Source organism: Salarias fasciatus, chromosome 7 (genome assembly GCF_902148845.1).
Source record: "Salarias fasciatus chromosome 7, fSalaFa1.1, whole genome shotgun sequence".
NCBI classification, from domain to species: domain Eukaryota; kingdom Metazoa; phylum Chordata; class Actinopteri; order Blenniiformes; family Blenniidae; genus Salarias; species Salarias fasciatus.
The window spans coordinates 19306604-19327687 of NC_043751.1; the positions used below are offsets into that span (position 1 = coordinate 19306604).

The 21084-nt window shown below is 43.6% G+C and overlaps 1 protein-coding gene across 4 annotated transcripts in view; it reads right to left on the minus strand.

The window, feature by feature from the left end:
- The window catches only part of tln2b (talin 2b), a 77729-nt gene that overhangs the window by 2846 nt on the left and 53799 nt on the right, over positions 1-21084 (minus strand). For 3 of the 4 annotated variants that reach the window (XM_030095442.1, XM_030095440.1, XM_030095441.1), the window contains 25 exons: positions 20789-20986; positions 20225-20364; positions 19581-19674; positions 19019-19108; positions 18776-18898; positions 17822-17965; positions 17477-17662; positions 17206-17346; positions 16311-16492; positions 15062-15194; positions 14845-14946; positions 14549-14719; positions 13787-13933; positions 12877-12978; positions 12614-12733; positions 11764-11910; positions 9625-9791; positions 8997-9180; positions 8506-8631; positions 5312-5428; positions 4594-4779; positions 3996-4103; positions 3268-3373; positions 2239-2244; positions 1670-1794 (listed from right to left, as the gene is read on the minus strand). In XM_030095442.1, the coding sequence (XP_029951302.1) occupies positions 1670-1794; positions 2239-2244; positions 3268-3373; positions 3996-4103; positions 4594-4779; positions 5312-5428; positions 8506-8631; positions 8997-9180; positions 9625-9791; positions 11764-11910; positions 12614-12733; positions 12877-12978; positions 13787-13933; positions 14549-14719; positions 14845-14946; positions 15062-15194; positions 16311-16492; positions 17206-17346; positions 17477-17662; positions 17822-17965; positions 18776-18898; positions 19019-19108; positions 19581-19674; positions 20225-20364; positions 20789-20986 (3345 nt within the window). The remainder of the gene's footprint in view (positions 1-1669; positions 1795-2238; positions 2245-3267; positions 3374-3995; positions 4104-4593; positions 4780-5311; positions 5429-8505; positions 8632-8996; positions 9181-9624; positions 9792-11763; positions 11911-12613; positions 12734-12876; positions 12979-13786; positions 13934-14548; positions 14720-14844; positions 14947-15061; positions 15195-16310; positions 16493-17205; positions 17347-17476; positions 17663-17821; positions 17966-18775; positions 18899-19018; positions 19109-19580; positions 19675-20224; positions 20365-20788; positions 20987-21084) is intronic. The other variant, XM_030095443.1, reaches the window with a different exon arrangement.

A 21084-nucleotide genomic window follows, 5' to 3' on the forward strand; every position in this document is an offset into this window, starting at 1 on the left:
CACAGTTGGTTTTATGCCGTTATGAATCAATCCGGTGCTTTCTCTGGTCTGTTTTTGGTCTCAGCAAACCATAAAACACTGTAATTCTAAATATCTATTCTGTCAGTTCAGTTCCATCTTTGGGGACTTTACAGAGAACAGAAATAGTCGCTCTGTGCAGAAATAACATGACTAAGATGTGTTTATGAGACACTGGGAAGTGTGACAGGTCTCGTCTCCCAGTAGGAAAAAATCCATCTGAATGCTGGAAACTGCAGATTTCAACGTGTCTGAGAGCTCCTACCATGTAATGTGATGTTGCTCAACAGGATTTCTGCTTCGACATGGAAAACAGCATTTCCTAATAGTGCACTGTGTAATAAAGATGCAATATCATTGTTAAAGTGAAAACATCCAGATTATATTATTCTATCTATGCCCAAATTTAACTATTTCCATGTACATTCCTAAATAGATGATGGGAGATTCATTCATCTGTAATTTTCTTGAGGTAACTTTAACTTGTGAGCTGTTTTATTAATACTCATATGAAGGGTAGTGAACTTTCCAAACTAAATTCAACCAGTTCCTTCTGGTTTTAGGGCACCATTACAATCCAGATTATAAATACAGTCTGGATTTTTTTTTTTCAGAGCTGTAGTCTTAAATAAAAAATGAATTACTTAAGTACTGAGGTATTTCTCGTTTAAAGGGCCGGGGTTGCTTCCGTGCAGATCACTAGAGGGAGACACTGACATCTAAAAGAGGAAAAAGCCTTTCACCCTCTGCTAATCCCCTTTCATAAACACAAAGATCCTCATAAATGCAGTCTGGAATTATAGTATGAGACAGGGCATTATATGATCTTTCTCAAAACAGGGGTAACCTGAATATATGCTCTTTGACGTCAAACAGACAGAGAAAGGAGGAGGAGGGGGGGGGGGCTGAAATTCACGTGTACATAGAACGAGGAACGCACTAAACAAACAGAAAGAAGAGCACCAAGATCCAACTATCCAGTCTCCAGAGACAGATACACAAACAAGACGGTCATGCAGAGAACACCACAAACACAATTCTGTATTGCACACAGAACAACGTGAAGTCACGTCATCATGTAACACGTATTTACGCTGTGTTTTCTCATCAGATATGCATTAAAGTTGTTCTGTTTTCTTAGGCAATACCGCAGCATGTGTGTGGTGGTGGTAAAGGAGAGCAACAGGCTGAAACAGCCTCCTCAGTTTAGTTTGGAATAGAGGAGCGCTGCAATAAACAAAGGAAATCAGTTCAACAAGACAAAGAACCTCTCTTTCACAAAGGGTCACAACAGTTCCTCAAACATTTGAAGTGATTCCAACATAAGCTTGACGTCCCAGCAGTGTAAATGCATCTCCTGGCAGTGTAACTCATGACAGAGAGCAACCTTTGAAGAAAGTTTTGCAAGTTAGCTCACTGGACCAGCTGTCTGAGTCAACATTGTGTGTGTGTGTGAGTGCATGCATGCGTGTGTGTGTTATTTTCTCCTTTGATGAGATCATGATCGCAGCCCAGTTACTGGAAAAAGTCAGTTACTTCAAAGCCAGTGTCGCCCTTTCCTACCTACACCCCACATCTCCCTGCTGATTAATGGCCGAAAGCCGTGCGTGGGCTGTGCGTGGGCGTGAAGGGTTGCACCGGGCACTTCTACCTTGGGTTTGGCCCTGGGTTTCAGCTGCTCTAGTTTCTTGGCTGCGGCTTCAATGGACGCCGCCGCTCCGAGAAGCTCGGTCTCGGCGATGACTGTGGGGTCTTCGGGGTCCACGCAATCCGAACCTGGAGACGGAGAGCAAAACGTCCAGAAACGGATTATCACACGATGAGCGCCGCTGATCTGGTGATAGTGTAGTTATGCCTCAAACACGTGTTTATTTTCATGCACTCCTCATCACTCGTGCGCAACAAATCTTCGCTTTATTTACAATCGAATTGTTTACAGGATGACAGCAATGTCTCAAAGGTAAGTAAGACAAAACTAACGTTGGACAAAATGCGCGTTTGATGGATCATTGTGTGTTTTTTTTATCGGTTTTTAAGTGCCAGTAAAACGAAGCTGTTTGGGAACAGCTTGGTAAAGCAGATGGAACCATGTTTTCATAGATTATGTTGAGCTCTGGGGAAATCTGTTCTGCTCCCCCACCTCCGAGCCGTTTACTCTCTACCCCTTCTGACTCTGTGAAAGGTGATCTGCAGAGACAAAGCACACCAAAGCTCACTTACCTCCATCTGAGCCAGCAAAGGAAAACGAGCAAAGTAGAGAGAGGGAGAAAGCACACGGGACATTAGAGAGTTGAAGTGGATAGCCCCGCTGTGTCCCAGACCATACACTGAAATTTAATTCTCATCCAAACACAATCTATTATCGCTGTCAGCTGCAGCAGTGCAGCGTCTCGAGGAATCACCATAGTGCGTTTGTGTCATAACCAAACTACACGGCTTAATCTTAGAGCACTTTGCACTGCAATCTCTCTCTCTGCTGTTATTTCATATTCCAAAGTGATTTTCGTGACCCGTCTTTATTAGAGACGCAGGCAGGTTCGGTGACCTGACTCAATGCCACGATGATATTTTTCATGCTAAGAGGATTAAGGCTCCTTTGACTAATCTCTAACATCTCCACAATCCAGTCATGGTTTTTTACATTTTATCAAATTGGGTTGGGTCCTCGTGGGGCTCCCTGTGCTTTTTCAGCTGTGCCACTCTCACACTGCCGAGCCGAGAACGTCTCACTGTGGTTTTCACATCAAACTTTGTTGAATCTAGGAAAGCCTGACCCCAAAAAAACCAACATGCGTGGAATTTATCACACACAAAAGTAAAGGCATCTTATGAATTGCTTATTAGCAGCACCAAACTGTATATTGTGTGCAAATTACGCCAAAGTATACTTATAGTGTGTATATTCATGAGGCTGTGAAGCTCTTTTATGGTGAATTAGAGCTGTAATACCATACTCTTCCTCTGTGCTACTTTTAAATTAGGTCTAAACCAGAGCAAGGAATAAGTACTTTCTCAACTGCTGCAACAACACTGGATGATAACTGGTGATATTACAAATGAAAATCTATAATAGCATATTCTTTCACAAAGCTCCATTAATACTTATACACTAATACACGTTCATGTGTTATGTGGTCTGTGAATTCTTGTAATGAGTCTGAAATTAGGACATGTGTGATGAAGGCTTTTCAATGTAGCCTGTGCATGTTGTGCGATCGACAGTGTGTGTGTGTGTGTGTGTGGACTCGCCTTTCATGGCCTCAGCTGTCTGGACGAGCTCCGTCACACACGCGGCCACATGCTTGGAGTGTACGGCCAGCTGCTGCTTCTGCTCCAGTGTGGGTTTCTGCAGCACCTGAAAACACAAGAGCACGGACATGCATACGCTCAAATACAGGCGGAAAACAAACAAACACGAAGTAGTAAATTAGTCAGAAAAGCAAAGTCAAACAGAAAGAAATATGTGTTTATGCATGTTTCACATTAAAGGAAACACTGATAATCATTATGCTGGGGGAGTTTGTGCTCATTCGCAGACAGTAGATGAACAACACTGTAATAGCAACAAATATAAGTCAATGTGTTCTCATTCTATGACATACTGTATCCTCCGATCTCTCAGAAGTTTTAGGAAACTAATGATAATGATTGAATTTGCATACGAACTAGCAAAACACTGTCACAGTTTCTAGAGGGAAAAACAAAAATACACAAATACAGTATGATATTCATGGACTGAGATGACTTTTGTTTTCTGTTGTGGTGATGCAGAAGATAGTGTGGAGATGGGATATGTGGCGAGACGCTCTGGACGATTAGTCATGCTTAAGAAGATTTACTCTTGTATATAAGACTTGATAAACCACACTTGGCAAATATGAAGATCACAACCCAGTCATCCATAGCGCAAAACACACAGACACATACACACACACATCCATCCTTTATTTATGAGACGTGACTGCTTCTTTACAAACCTGCAGCACTTGCTCCAGGAGGTTGATGTATCCGGTGGTGCACTCGGAGCCGTACTGCAGAGCTCTGTTCCTCAGTTCTTCACCCACTTCAGGGTGGTGTGCTGCTTGCTGCGAGTGTGACAAAAGAATAAGTGTATGTGAAACTTAACAGAGGGCATAAAACGATTCCCACGAGAATAAGGACTTTTCTCACAAGGCTTTGACCTCCAAGTAAAAAGTTTAAGTCAGTGTTTCAATGTTATTTTACTTGTAGACACACATTTAAAGTCATGAATCGAAAGAACTCAGGCTAATTATTTGATGTTTGAGATGTCGTGATTTGAAAAAAAAAAAAAAAAAAAGAAAAAAAAGACAGCTTACAATTCTCTGGTGACTGACTGTCTTGTTACGAGTGCTCAGCAGCTGCTGAAGGACATCCTGACTAATGCTTCACTGCACAACTTCGAAAAGTGACTGAGCCACTAGCGGTGCGGGAGCAGCCATGAAGTCGACTAGACTCTCCATTATCTGCTCCCAGCAGGCTGAAATCACACGTTTCCTGGCAGCCTGGTGCTGTTTTGTGTGAGGCCCGGTTTGGCAGAGCGGTGTGGATTAGCACCTTGCAGGTAGTGAGCATGTCGGAGATGGCTTTGCGGCTCAGGTTGGCAGTGGCGATCACGTCCTCCTGCTGAGCCGAGTTTCCGGCGGCCACTGCCTTGGCCGTTGCCAGGGTGATGCCCTTTGTCATGCGGGTGAACTCCTCAGGTGAGGTGGACTTGTCTGGGACGTCTTTGGACTGGAACACCTGACGCACAAACACAGGTTGTTGAGTGGGGCTAAGAGAGGAGAATAAGAGGAGTGCGTTAACAACGTACAGCTGGACAAACAGGTGAGGCGGACAGGAAGTGTTGACTTAGATTGTTGCATAATTGTGAGCAAAGTGGACTCTGTTGAATCTGGCTGGGGCTGCAACTTTCAGTTTAGTCTCTGTACAGATTGGGAGTTTTTTTTCTGAAAAAAATATAGCAGTAAATGACCAGAAAAGGGGAAAAAAACAAGCTCTTGAATTCCTGTTCCTTTCTCCATTTGGCTGTGTCTGCAACCCAGACCCTGATAAGAGCTGTGGGAAACCTGCAGGGGCTGAGAGGAAGGGAGGAGGAATGGAGCTGGACAGATAATAAAGGGAAAAAGAACAAAAAGCTGCCCTGTTTTGTTCTGAATAATAGACACAGATATCCCTGACCCTTTTTTGAATCAGCTTTGCAGAGAAGCTGCGATTTATCACTGGATTCCCCACAAAGCACAAAGACAAGACTTGGCCTGTCCGGTGTTCTTACTGTGAGCTCCTGCTTGATGCACTCGATGGTGGCCTCCAGAGCCCTCGTCCCTCGAGTGGCCTCATCCTCGACCGCCTTCACTGTTTTTAGAAGCGACGTGACGTTGGTCACCATGACCTGTCAGAAAGGGAACAATGATGAGGCTCCGGTAGACCAGGAGGTGGCACTCTTCCTCCTCAGCAGGAAACATTCAAACTATTCCGAGTCCTTCCCCATTACTGCTTTCCTTACAGTGAATGGAGAAGTTTACAGGCTCACCATGGAGGAAAGAAACGATGAAGTGAGGCTTATAAACACCGGTTTGTTAGTGGTAACTAATGGCTGTCAATTGGGATGAAAAGGAATCTCTTCATATTTCTCTAAGTGGTTGTGACACATCCTGTTCTGTCCACGCTGCTCTCAACAAAGTGCACATTATTGGGCTTGGAATTTGAGAAATATGATCACCAAGGGTTTGAGCGGGTCCCATTCGGGGGTCACCATATGTTGGAAGAACAGAAACAATCTGTCAACATAACGGTCCATGGGTGGGCCTAATTCCCATTGGATGAAAAAAAAAAAAAAAAAAACACAAGAAAACTCTTTACAGCAGTTAGACAAGCCATCTGTAGTATGTGAGATAGTGTCCATATATTTATTTACCTGACCAGTCATAAAATTAAGCACGCCCATTCAAACTGATTGCTTAAACAAATCTGTAAATCAATGCATCTATCTTCCACACGATTTTAGCCAACATAGGAGCTGAGGCGGGCTGGCGCGAATCCCACCTAGACATGGGAGTACTGTGCAGCCTGGACGGGTTGTTTAAACAAATATCAGATATAAATCGTGCTAAACCTGGGTTGACTCGAAGCTTTGGGGTCTTTCCATGTTGATATTTCATGTTATTCCTGGGAGTCGAAAAATGCGTTAGCGGTCAATTGCTCAAAATTGACTTGAGGGCTTTGTGTGTGATTGCCTGTCACTCTGTGTTTGTAGAGTGATAGACTAGCAACCTGTTCAGGATGTACCCTGCCTTCACTCACAGTGAGGTGGAACCGGCTCCAGCGACCCACGACCACAAGTTTGATAAAGGCAAACAGAAGACGGATGGATGAAGGGCTTACAAGGATTTTAGCACGTAACCTTGTCATTGGTTTGAAGATAATACTAGCAAAGAAAGGCCTGAGAGTTTAAAAAAAAAAAAAAAAAGACATGATAGCAACAGTAGCTCAAACACTCACTGGCTACAACTGGGAGGTCATCACAGGGAAAACACAGACAGACAAGCTTACACACCAGTAATTAAACCAATTCAGGCAGTTTTTTCTATGTAATGTGCAAGGAAACCAGGGAGAAAACCCATGGGGAAAACATGCAAACTCCACAAAAGCCTGTCCAATACTCAAGCCCACAACACTGCTCCCACCATGCAACTCCCTTCTTAGGTCCAGTAACTGCTATTGTTCTCCTTACTGTTCATGTAGCATTAAACCTGCAGTGAAACAGACTGTCGAACCAAAACGATGCAATCCTCTGCCCGATTCAGCAAAGTTATTTAAAGCAGCAGCTAAAAACTCAATTCTGCAGACACGAACTGTATCCAAGAAGTCTGTATTTTTTTGAATGTGCAGTCAATCTCATTTTTAGTGACGTAAATGCCTCTACTAGATTTTGCTTTGCATGGAGTGCAAAACTCTTTCCGATGCTTCTCTGTAAAAAGCGCCGCACAAATACATTTCTCTAATACAGATGTAAATCTCTCAGAAACGCTTCCAGCATCTTAAGTGATCAAAGGCGATAAGAACAAAGGCAGTTCTGAAAGAAAAGGGTATCGTCCAGCACCATCAAGGTGTACAAGGTGTTGTGGCTTGTGAGCAAAAAGGTCAGGACATTAGCTCAAGCTTTTTAAGACTAAATCAGAGATGTGAACATCTGTTACTGATCAACTACTCTGATCTTGGGGGATTGACTGCAAATGTCCACAGCAGTGATCGCAAGCAGAAGCAGCACCGACGGTATGCTTTACTTTGTTTTACTTTCACTGCTTTACTAGCTCATGCAAGGAAATGAACCGAAGCATAACGAGTGGGCAAAGCGAACAAAAAATAGATACGGCGGCAAGATCAACAGGTGACAGGTTAAAGCGCTTTGAGTGCAATAAAAGGACTGGAGGTCATTCATTAGATTAAAATAATTGTGCAATTTTCGAAAGGCTGAGGAGGTGGACAGCCACTGAATATGTGCTCTTATAACGCCTGTTTTAGCATCCATGGCATTGGCTGCCTCTCTCATAAAATCACTTTACGATTTGAAACTGCTGCTTTATTGTAGAATATCACATTGAAATACAAGTTGATGTTCACTGGGCACCATCTGCCAGTTTTAAAAAGCAATTTAAAGCCTCTTTGGTAAAGAATACTCTTACTTATTCACTGTTTTTGTGATGTTTGTTCAGTATGTTTATGTTTAAAATTTGATTCTCATTTTCAGTTGTGAAGCATTTTCATCTCCAGTCAGTAAATGTGATGCTTCGGGATCAAAAATACTGAAATGTAACAACCACTTCCTTTGTGTAGTCGGCACAGGCAACTGAAACAGGAAAAACCTCTTTATTTGATTTCGTCTTTGGGGCAAACGTTATGAGTTTCCCTTGAAATGTTTGACTTAATAGTTACAATATGAATTTTTAATGCACATATTATTACACTTTTTAAATGTTTTATTTTGCATCTTCTTTTCATTGTAGTTTCTTACTTACCCTGTACAAATGCTAATAATTTGCACGTCTTTGGATACGCTTTGGAAAGCGTCAATTATTCCCACCTATTGTCTTTTTATCCTGGAGTTACACGGCTGAGCTTCACTTCAGAAATTCACGATAATGATAAGACACTCTGCTGCACTACCTGTATGACTATGCAGTTATACAGATACAGCCAGGACTCAGTAAAGCACACAACTCCTTTATCTCACTCACACAAATATTTGGACATGTTATATCTCAGCGATAAGGGCAAACCCAATCCTTGCACACAGAAGAAAAAAGCTTTGCGCTGTATTATTGGATGCATCAAAGCAAACACAGCAAAAGCAGCCGAGTCCATATCTCCACGAAGTATCCTGTCAGTGAGGGACCATGTGCTGAATGATGAATTGAAATGACATGTAGGGTGAAAATCAATAACTTTTCTTTTTTTTTTTTTTTTTACCTTGGCGGCACCCTTCAGCTGGTACATGGACGGGTCGTCAGCCGGTTTGCCGGCGGCGCATTTGGTGGCGCCGATGAGTTCGGCCAGAGCCTTGGCCACGTCCCGCACCGCGTTTATCAGAACCACCTGAGGAGATAAAGTTAGAATCAATATAGCACAATGCTCGGAGTCTAGGTTTATCAGCGGTTCCCCGGGGAGAGGATTTAACACTGCAGTCCTTATCGCTCCCACCTAGTCATGATACCTCAGAGTTATTGGAGGGCAGAGATAGAGGCACACACACTGGAGGGGGGGGGGGGCATAATGTGTATCAGGTGTATCAGATGGAGCTTCAATTATATAGAGAATCTAACATGTGGTGTTACTGAAAGATAGGAGAGAGTAAGTAGCATTAAGATAGCAGGAAATAGAACACAAAAGGAGCACAGCTGAACATCTGAACCTGGAAAAGGATCGTCTTTGGCGTACGAGCGCCTTGAGGTTTTCATCACCTGTGTCTCGGGGTCCTCGGAGCCCATGCTGGTCGCTCCCAGCTTGACCACCTCCGTGAGCTGAGTGATCGTCTTGGCTGAGGACTGAGCAGCCTGGGCCAGTTTCTCCTGGCTGGATGCGGCTCCGGCGACGAGCAGCTTGGTGTCCTCCACCAGTGTCTTGGCCGTCTTCAAGATGCTTTCCCTGAGGAGCGAGACACACACGCGGGTCACAATCTGCTCAGCTCTCTCATTCAAGCACCAGCGATATGAGAGGAGAGCAGGCTGGCTCGGCGCTTTCTGAGGAAAATGTTTGCTTTGTAGGAGCGATATTCAATTTTAAGTCATTACGCGAATTGCGTCTCAGTATTCAGCTTTATTGCCAAAATGCACTTCCCCTGAGTGAATCATCAAAAGGAAAAGGGAGCTCTGGGGTACATGAAGCAGAGTAACATTCTAGCAACTAAAATGTTAATACAGAATGAATAATATGACATTTTTCCTCCAATTGTGCTTCATAAACTTATTATATTACCACCTATTTTTTAAGCTCATGACATACTGCTCTTTGTGTAATATTTCTGACGAGAGTTCTTTTTATTTAACACCATATCTCTGCGCATCTCGCCAAAGGTGGTGTCACTGTCACCTGTGATCAGCGAAAGACTCTTCATTCTCAGGGTTCAGTGTTCCCGCAGAGGCGAACATGATGGTGGTGTCCAGGTCAGCGATAATTCCTGACACGGCGCTGGCTGCCGTGATGCAGGCCTGGGTACCTTTGTTCCCCGCTTGCAGTGCAGACAGTACCAAGGACACCTGGAACATGTGAATCAGTGAGAGAGAGAGAGAGAGAGGGAGAGTGAACAAATACTGGTGGTCTCTGCACAGCTCTTTTTCCCTCCATTTAATTTGTTATGGAGATTGACTGTACCCCACATTTCCGAGACATTTGAATATATAAATCCCACATACAGTACGTAAGTATTTATTCAAAATGTAGTCAAAAACAGCTATTCAACCTTAAATTTTTGTTTTAGTTCCATTATAATCCCAGAAATAATAGTTATTTTGTACAAGTACTCCACATAACCTCAAACGACTCACGCCAACACCGTGATATCTCTCCTCTGCAGAGTTAATGAAAACTCTCAGGACAGTTTTCTCATTAGACAGGTGCAGCGATAAAACAATTGTTCCTGTGTAGACATGGATTTGCAGAGCTGTCGATAAAGCAGGTGAGTAAATGAAATATCTGGAGGATCCGGCTGAAAGGAGGAAGCTGGACGTGGGGCAAGCGAGGACAAGGGAGACAAACGTACGACCTGTTGGCCAAAAACCAACCAGCCAGAGGGACCAAGAGGGATTTGAAATCTACAGATGGATTTTACACCACGAGACACTGCTAAAGATGTTGCAATGTTGAAACTGCTCTTATAGTACCCTGTAACTTTAAACTTTTTAAAAAACTTTGAACTCAATGTAAAGTTTATGTCTTGAAATTGTATTTTTTTTGTCATAAAACAAATGGGAACTTTTAGAGTTCACCAAAAAAATTGTATCTGAAGGTTTATACACTTTCATTTTGCTGATTCTGACTCTTTGAGATTGAATGGTGCTGTCTGAAGACAGAAATGAAACTAAGAACTGCTCTGTTGGACAATGGACCATATTTGGCAGCTTCAACTTTGCCTCTACATTAACAGAGATGTAAAAACAAGAATTCACAGTCACAGAATCCAGTCCAATATATGCTAATGAGACCAGTGGCAGTTTATATTGTGTTATACAGATTCATAGATTGGAATATTATGGTGTTAAAACCTTCTCAAACATTTTAGCTTAAAAGTGAAAAATGAGTGACATTGGTTGACATGTTCTTTCCATCTGATCTGACTGGATTAAAAAAGCACAGTGGTGCAAATATACACTAATATTCATAATTGTTTGTATCTTATTATATCTTTTTTTTTTTGGTAAGTTTGTCACTTTATATACTTTAAAGGGCAAAAGAAACAAACTAGAGTCTGCTGAACAATCACAATACACCAGTGAGTCAGACGCTGTAAATCTCATCCCACCATTCCACACGTCTGCGCACTCATTCCTCATGAGCCAAACACAGGCACTGGCTTCGCATTTCAGAGATAGTGAGAATACAAATTATTCAAGTATGATATGAGCCCTGAATCAAATCATCGCCCCCGGGTGGGGAGAGAATATGTGAGCAGCATGGCTGCAAGCTGCCGGGGTCACAACATCAGAGTCATTAGTATTATTGCTAAGTGCACAGTGTGAGGGGTGACCAGGGGAGCGTGCTCTCATGAGTGGGACACTAATACAGCACAGCACAAATAATTACCACCTAAAACAAAGACACACTAAGACTATCCCCTTGAAACTATGTCCTTATTCAACAATGAGGCTCAACCTGAAGCTGAAAACAACAAATAATTACTAAGAATTTATCTATAAAGTTCACTTGTCACCTATAATACACCAAATCATTCCTCACGCTTCAAGTAGTTCACTCTTAATCCTTTTCAAAAACAGCCATACACACACACACACACACACACATACACACACACACAGCACTAGTTTTTCAGTTGCAGGAAATCTATTTTCATATAAATGCAAATGATGAGTTGAGGTTGTCCTCAATCTCCAAATATTAAATAGAGCAAAATATGACAGTGTGCCTCCCTGAGAAAGTGAGGAAATCTATTCAAAATAAACCTCGCCGTGTGAGCTGAAAGCCGCTGTAGCGGCGTGCGTCCACACGGCTTACCTTCTCGGTGACTGCGCGGGCGCACTCGATGAGCTCCCTCTTGGAGAAGCTGTCGGTGGGGCTGAGCTGCAGGGCTCCAGCCTTCTGGACCAGGTAGATACAGCCATGGCCCAGTTCTTGAACCCGTGTCTTTATCTGGAAACCAACCTGAAAGCAAAAAAAAACAAAAAAAACAGGTATCAGCTCACACATCATCCCCCTCATTTGTGTCTCTACACTCCAGCATCACGGTCGTCTCCTAAACTGGCACATCTCTCATCCAGCGGGTGGATGAAAAATCATTTCAAGCACCCTCAGAGAGGAAACGCTGGCACTACACCTTTAATTTCCAGACTGCAATTCACGGGTGGGTGGTACTTCATTACAAGCATCACCATAGGCTTATAGACTTGTAGAGGCAAAATGTCGCCATGGTAACCAGCAGGGTTTCCAACAGACAGTTATACACAAGATATTGATAAGAGCCATGTACTTACTAGAGCAATAGTTCCACACATTTCTGAACTGTGGACAACTCAAAAAAAGGGCTTTAGGTAAAAGAGCATGCGGGCGCCCAGACAGGCGGCGTGCTGGAGGGGTATACATTTCTGTTTGATCTCACGGAACTGGCACAGCCTTGAGGAAGAGGCATCGCATCAAAAGAAGAGCAAACATCTGCTCTGATCGGTGTGTGAATGAATGCATCAACGAGCATTTTGATGTAAATGCAGACCTAAGCTGATACTGCAATCTGACGATTTCACAGGCACAAAGGCCCAAAAAATATTGCATATGATGGATTTAATCTTAGATGCGATTCCCCCCCCCCCCCCCGACAACCTCTGCGAAGAGAGAAACTGTGGCTTCTCACCTCCTCTGGCTCTGCAGTGGCTGCAGCGAGGCGTCCTTGGTGAGAGAGCTGTCCATAGTCCACCGTCACCTGAGAGGCAAGGCCACCCAGCTCTTCAGGGCAGGTCACCGACTTCGTCATCTGGATGCAGAATATATCATCAGCAGAGGGAAAGACGAATCTTTCTCCATCGCCACTGTCAAATACTGTCTTTGAAAATTGGAGCCGTAATGGAAAACACAGGCAGGAGTGAAGCACAGTGTGAATGGCATATGAAGGCTCACCATCTCCTGAGCAGTGATGGCAATGGCCTTGGAGAACTTCACCATGGTGGTCTGGTAGTCCACAAAGGAGCCCTCAGGTTCAGGAGGTGTTCCTTCATCCAGCTGGAAAGATTTGAGAAGCAGTGCAGTTTTATTTGTAATACTGCCTTTTTTTTTTTTCAAAAGAGTGACCTAACACCATGAACACTTAATGAGACACTTGAAGAAATATTTTGATTTATTTAAGTACATACCTTAGTTACAGTTTTCTTGATCAGCAAAGTAAAGAAATATTCATGCTAAATTTTTAATGTATCTGTAGCAGTCAGGTTATTTGCAATCCGCACCAAACATAAGGCCTGTGGGCAGAAACTGGTCAACTTGGTGACAAACCATGAAAACTACAAAGACATAGGTGAGCCTTTTCAGTAACAGTAACTTTTTTAAGCCAGGTTATCATAGAGAAGTAAAATTATTCAAAAATCAACTGAATTTCACTATATATAAAATAAAATGACATTCTAATTTTCACAACACAACATGTACATCACGGATTTAAAACAAAAAATAAAAAAAAAAACAGAGAAACAAAATGGAAGATCTCTATCTAAGTCAAATGTATGATGTCCAAGTAGATCATTGTCAATTATTATCTACACTTTCAACACAGTGACGTGTCTCCTGGCAGGATGAGAGACAGCAAACATCGCCAGTGTGTTGTGGGTTTGCAGCTTGTTAAGCCAGTGGACTAATGAGAGTCACTGGCAAGGACACACACGGCCAACACCCACAGTGAAATGACTCCTTCCTCATCTCGCATTCAAGCATAAACAAGATCATGAAATGTTTCAACTTGAATTTCAATCAAACTGCCTGACAAGACTTGTTGGGACATCGTCTCTTTTGTTTCTTTTTCTTTAAACACACCCACCCTGCCCATGGACTCTGCGATGGACTCCACCATGCCTCCGACCATGCCGCCCTCGCTCGCCGCCTCGTTCAAGGTGACCATGATGTCATCCACAGCTTCCCTCATCAGCTGGGCTGCTTCGGAGATGGCGTCGTGTGTGTGGGACGCCTGGGGACACAGTCAGCTGATTAACGTCGTTTCCGTGACAAAGTCTCGGTTCCGCCACAAGGAAATTCATCAGCTTGACAAGTTCTGCAGAGTGTCCCTGCAGTGTGAGAGAACTCATAAAGAGATACTTCATCAGGCTGGGATTTTAAAGACTTGTATCCCCCTCTATTTTGATTCAGTAGATTCAAATTTAAGAAAGGTTACATGCTGTAAAACAGCGATGTGTAATAAATCACAATGTTGTAAAAAGAGGAGAATTACACACAGTAGTGGCAGCGGGGAATTCTGATGAGATGAAGTACATTTCTCACAAGGTCGTTTCAGTGTTTCTTGTCTGTAATGATTAACAGTATTATACCCTGCAATGAAGAAAGAGCACTCAAACTGAACATTAAGAGAGAACCAGAAATTCAAGTATAAATTCCGGGGATTAGGTCAACGTACTTGAACTCACAAGCAAAAGAATACACCTGATAGAGGAATATTGATTGAGAAATGAAAAAGATCAATTAATTAAAAGCTTGCTTGAAAAAAAAAGAAGTAGTTATCATTACAGTCACATCCTGGTACTCTACAAGTACTGCGGTTATGCGAACATCACAAATCACTTTCTACCTTTGGGTTTCCTCCACCTTCCTTGGCGGCATAGAGCATCTGCAGGGCGGACTCGGACAGGGTCTTGGTCTGGTCCAAGATGGTCATCTGCTGCTGGTGGTCATGCAGCTTGGAGGCCAGGCCCACCGACGCCACGATGAGAGGATCAAAGTAACTGGCCAGCTGGGTCACCTGCAACAACATGAGGAGAAACATCAATGCAGCAAGGGGGTCGAACTACAGAAAGAGGTTTTCTTTTCTTTCTTCTTTTTGCACTCTCGGGGGCGGGATGGAGAAATATACGGTCAGTCCGGTACCTTGTGTCCCAGCTGTGCAGCTTCTCCTCGGGCCACGGTGGAGACGGGATCAATCAGATGCCCGATCTCTTGTACAGACGATGTCAACTGCTCCTGGAGTGCCTTGGTTGAGTTACAGCGGCAGGGAATTGCAGTATAAGTCACAGCAGCAAGACTGTAGATTCTATTAAGTTGCTTCGCTCGCAAAAGATAGAGCCGACAGGACACTTGAACTCACTTCCATGGAGATATCATCTCTGCAGGGCAGGGTCTGTCCAACCGCTGCTAGGGAAGCTTGCTCAATGTCCCGGATACACTTATTGATGCTATCAATGGAGTAGTCGCACTCCCTTTGCCCTGGTGCCTTGTCCCTGTTTCCAGAAATGTTGAAAAAACATAAATATAATCCCACCACCCTGTACAAATGGAGATAGATATGTCCTAAAACAGACGTGTGTCATTTAGGAGGAAGATAACTCCCTACACCGTTTCTTTTAGTGCAAGTAGAAATCATGTTTTTTTTTTTTAAGCATTAAGAGTACACGTGGACGTTCAATACATATGAAGATATAAAATAATTTCGGATTACATTTAAGATTCAACGACTAAGAAGTGAAATTTAGTACACGAAACTGACAGACACCAACAATTTACTCCAAAGAGGTTCTATCGTGTTAAAAAAGAAAGAAAAAACAGTAGTACAGAACAAAAACGAAGCATGTTTTACCACAATCTGTTGGGCATTTGATGAAATCTATTCATTATGGCATTAATAGGTCAAAAAACCAATACCACGGTCGTGTCTATTGGCAGACAACTAATTAGTTTATAGCTTGAGACAAAGCCTAGAGACAAGAGTGAGCAGCATCGTTTTTCAGCTGAGACAGTCCACCTCACATTTCAGCGCTTCCGACGCAACAGATCAACATGCAGCTAATCGATGTGTCTAAAATTCATAGCCGGGAGCGGTGACTTCCTGAAACCTTGTCTATATCGTATTTTCCAGGTGGGCACTGTTGATGTTCAGCTGATCGGCTGCAGGCTTGAGATTTAGATTTTGCATCAGTTATTCCCTCACTGACGCTCAACATAAACGCCGAGAGCCACGGTCAGATAAAATATCCACTGAAAGGATTAGTGACGACGAGGTATGTGTAGTATATACGTGAGTTAATAGGAGATGATGATGAAGAGGGAATAGGTAGAGCACCACACGGTGAAATGTGTTTCGGATTCACTGTGTCATCCTCTCATGGCTGTTCTGCAGCGTCCGCTAATCTATTACAAAGCAGCAGGGATCTCAGCAGCTGTAAGCTAATGTGGCAATTTACTGCTTAGTTGAACAGAAATCACAGAATAAGCCCTCAGGTTTCAGGAACGCTTTTTTTTTTTTTTTCCCCCCTCCAACTGTGAGCAAACCTTGATAAACTTCAATTCAGGATAATCCTGCAGAGACAGATGTGGACGTGGGTGGGATTAATACCAACCTAATGGAGGTGATGAGACTCTTGATGGAGTCGGAAACCGTCCTGGAGTGGCCCGCGAGGATGGACCAGGTGGGGGGATCTTTGGGGTTAAGGACCAGCGAGCGGGCCGTTTCGATCAGGTAAGTCGAGCTATCCAGCATGGAGCGGGCCGAGCGCACAATGGGCTCCTGTGCTGCTGAGCCCTGCGGAAACAAAAGGATTAGCACACATGAAGCAACGGCACAGGTAAGACCTCAGCAGCGAGGAGCCAGCCACATTGGTCAGGGAGTTTTTAATATTCCTGGACCACCCTGGAGAGATCAAATGAGCAATACATGGGAGAGATGAGATTATAAAGGCGGCTTTAGAAAAGACGCACGAAGAAACACCTTCGGTCTTTATGATAGGAGCCAAAACCTCCCTCGACAATTAGATTAACAAGCTGAAGATTAGTGCAGCTGTGCTGAAAGTGCCGTTAAACACTGCCCTCCAACAGATTACAGCCATAAAGCTTTTAGAGGACTGCGAGGAAACTGTTCCGCCCAGATTGTAGGCTAAAAATCCATATTTCTCCTTGAGCCGCTTCTTGTCAATAACTGAGGAGGGGATTGGACCCCGATCCAACCCTCACCCCATGATTTGCTGCAGCGTCAGTTTTGACTTATTCAAGAAGATGTATCAAATCAAATCAGCTTAAAAAATAGAAACCCTGTCATTTAATCTCCATGAAGAGTATCTTGAAGATCCTTTCCAGGAGGAGCAGATAAACATTTGCAAATTGGATATTTCAAGAAACAAGAGGACCTCATGAGAGACTTTTATTGATTCTCCTTTTTTAATCATAAGAAGTTGGAAAAAATATGAAAAATTACATTTCAAACGATCATTGCAAAGAAGGATGGAAATAGATGAATACCTCGCTGCTGATCTGAGCTGGGATGCTCGCAAACTCGGGGTTGCTGGCAAAGGTTGACAGGTTTTCTACCGCCTCAAGGAGTGGGGTGGTAGCAACACGACACCTGTTTCTGTTCTCCTCAGAGAAGTCTCCGTCTAAGGCCTGAAAGAAGACAGCATCTTATGGCATTTTTCCATTTTGGCCAAACCTTTGCGTATGAATGGGAGTATACACACATCTGCCGCTTCTCACTGGACGAAAAAAAAATTTCTGAAACAAGTTTACACTCAACGTTTTGATCGGTTGGGGAGTTGACCTTGATGGTCTTGACGAGGTTGGCTGTCGTGTTGGCCACCTCTTTGGCCGACTGGACAAACTGTCTCCTGGCCACTGGGTTAGAGGTTTTAGAGGAGGCCAGGCGACAGGCGTTACAGAGAGCAGAGGTATGCTTGGCTACGATTGTTGCTGCTGACAAAACCTAAAGAGAAAAACAAAGAAGCCGACAGAAATCAACAAGGACAAACAGGCGTAAATGTGCAACATAAATACTTTACAACAACGAAGTAAGTTTTACTCATTTCAGACTTACACGAGAGCCGTTGTCTAATATTTTGCAGCACGTGTTGAACAGTCTTACCTGTGAGGGGCTGCTTGCTGGGTCCACTAAATTCTGGCAAGCCATCTGGATAGCCTGGTGGGCTTTTGCAAACTGAATGGGATCCACAAGCCCCTCATGGCCTGACTGACTATTGGGATCAGAAACACCTACAAGATAAGAGGCCTAAAGAGAGACACAGACACAGAGTAATAATAATGCATCATTTCCACATTACCTTGTACAGAAACCGAGAACTGCCACAGCAAAGAAATATCTTTGTTGTTTGTCATTACGACAACACAGTTTCTCATTACGACTCACAGATTTGAACTTCCGACGTGATTAACTCTTTAACGAAATGTCATCAACGCACAAACAACACCTCTTTCCCATCAGTGTGAGATCGATGCTACAAGCTCATGGCTGGGTGTTGTTTTCATAAAAGATTATATCCGTCAGATAAGGCGATTTAAGATGGGAGTTGTCAAACATCTAGATTGTAGGATTAAAACATGAAATGCCAAAAAGAGTAACTGTTGTTCCTACTTTTTCCACTAGGGGTTCACTGTGTCAGTAAACGTAGAGGAGATAACTGAGGTCCAGAACTGAACACCAGATGGCTACGATGCTCAGACATTTGAGAGGACAAAAAATATCTCTCCAAACTTTTTTCCAACATTTTGAAAAACATTCTTATTCATGTATTGCAACAAAGACTTTATTTTATAGATTGACAGACCTGGTCCTGATGTTTAGGTTTGAAGGATGTCCACCTTTTCATGATAATGACTGCTTTTGTACGTAATATTTAGCAGCCTATACTCACCAGGAACAAAAAATAAGAAACTTGTTTTTGTGAGTAACATTTTTCACGATAAACTCTGAGCATGTGATATAAACTCCAATAAGCCGATAAGGAGAAGTGCAGCAGAGCAGAACCTGCGGTGAGGCGGGGAGACGTCAGAGAGAGTTAGCGGGACGCTGTGATCTCACCTGTCCTGCAGCTTCCGTCAGCCCACACAGAGCTTTGGATGCCAAACCCACACTCTCCCCAAAGGCCACCACATCGCCTGTCTTACAGTGTTGAGAAATGCCTGCCATCGACTCTCCCAGGACCTGAGGCACGTGGAAATGGAGAAAATGTGTGCGAATTAGATGTTTAACCTGTCTGCTGTGTAAATCCTCTTTCACAGTCGAGACAGATGGCGCGGCCGATGGTTTTGAATGCCTGTTTACCTTCGAGTTCTCCATGACGCTCTCGATGCAGTCGAAGTAGGAGAGTTCGCTGACAGGCTCGTTGGGGTTATCTAAGAGACCTCGAACAGCCTGTACACAGACATGCATGGTAATAACTTCAGCCACAGTGGACCCATTAACTCCCATTTGTGTTACGATACTCTTGCAAATTTATTAGTTGGCTAATTTAAATCGAAAAAAGGAAAACACAATGAACGTAAATCAAGGTTATTGGAAAATACTGCCATGATAAATTATCATAATGGACTTAAAACAAAACACAATGTTGTCATTTTCAATTGTGTATAATATAACAATGCAGTCCAAGTCAACGTGGGCTTAAAAATGTAAAATGTCCTTCACTGTGTGTTGTGACTGAAGCTTTTTATTTCCTTCACTTATGTCTGTCTTCATAAAACGGCTCTATGGGAGTCATTACACAAAAAATAGATGAAAGGCAAGAGAAAATTCAATGAGCTTTTCCAGATGATAAATATACAGAGCTGGCGAGTGCGGGAAAAAGAAGAGATCCGTGTGCGGTGCATTATGTGAAGGAGGCTACCTCCAGCTCCCTCAAGGCGTTGTCACACTCCCTCTGTCCGGCTGCTTGCTGAGTGCAGAGCGTTATCAGCTGGTTAATGCTCTCGGTCACTGCCCTGAAACACACACGCAGCCACACGGCCTCTTAAGCTTGTCCATGTATCCCCTGCATGCGCAAACAGACCGGCTTCGCTCACACATGCTGCCAGTTCCCCCCACCCCCGTTCCAAGCAAGCGTGGCACTGCCGGGCACTCTCACCGCGATTGGACGACGCAGAGCGCAGGAGTGCCGACATTGTCTAAAGTTTGTGTTCAGCTTTGCTGAGCACAGACAGGCTCTAGCGAAGACTTCCATCTTCCTAATTAGACAGAGCGAAGTCAGCCAGGCCGAAAGCCCCGTGAGACCAGCAGCTTGGCTCCTCTCCACTAAGGAGAGGATACGGACTCTCTCTCTCTCTCTCTCTCTCTCTCTCCAGCAATGCCGAGCAGACACATCTCCGGAGTGGCGTACAGTTCCAGCAGAGAGAGATTTCTTTTATGCATCCAAGTCTTCAACAGGTCCAGATTTGAACCAAGCTTTATATTGTGCACAGGATGACTTTGACAAACCCAGTATAGCATTCCCGGAGAAAAGCAGCCGAGGAGAGTAACAGAAAATGATCACACCTTGCGGCCACAGCCAGAAGATTCTTCGCATTGGCTGCACCTGGATCCACAGACAGGGACTTGGCAGCAAGCAGAAGCTTACTGGATGCCATCGAGATGTTCTTCAGATTACCAATGACTTGGATCTGGTCCTCTTGGCTCTGTTATAAGCATAAAAAAAAGAGACTGAGTCGATGATAAAGAGCCAGTGTGATTACTATGAAAGATACAATTGAGTAAAAAAATCTATTTAACGTGGCTCTGCCAGCTGACATGGGCTTTTCAGGTCTCTGAGTCAGGCTGATAAAAAGCTCGGGCGTCTTGCTATATCAACTTTAATTCCTGACTTTTTCTTCAAATTAATTAGCAAAAACTGCTCCAACAAGAAAATCACATGACTGAGTTCGTGCATGTAATGAATGGGCTCAATCATGGAATGATATAAACAGCTTGACTATTGAAATGACGTGAGCATGTGGTCTATATCCGAGGCTCCGCCTCCTACATAAAAGCACTGATGGCAGTGGATTATCACTCAAGTCTTTCCAGTGAAGTGTGAAGGAGCTGTATGACTGAGAAACCTACTTGGGTGTGTCCTGCCATCTCAATGCCAGCATCCAGGAACTCATCAAAGTCCTGGCTGAACTTTCCCGAGGCTGCAGCCAGCTGGCTGCTCGTTCCACGAGAGGAGTGGACGACCTCGCCTGCAGAGTGGTTGAGCTCAGCTGCTGTGTGGTTCAGATCAGTCTGGGCCTCTTGGAATGTCTTACTGCAGGGAGGGAGCTTCAAAAGCAAAACAGCACACAATCAGACCAGATACAGGAAAATCAAAGCAGAGCTCATATAGAAACACTCTGATCTGCAGGGGTTTCATAAGTTAC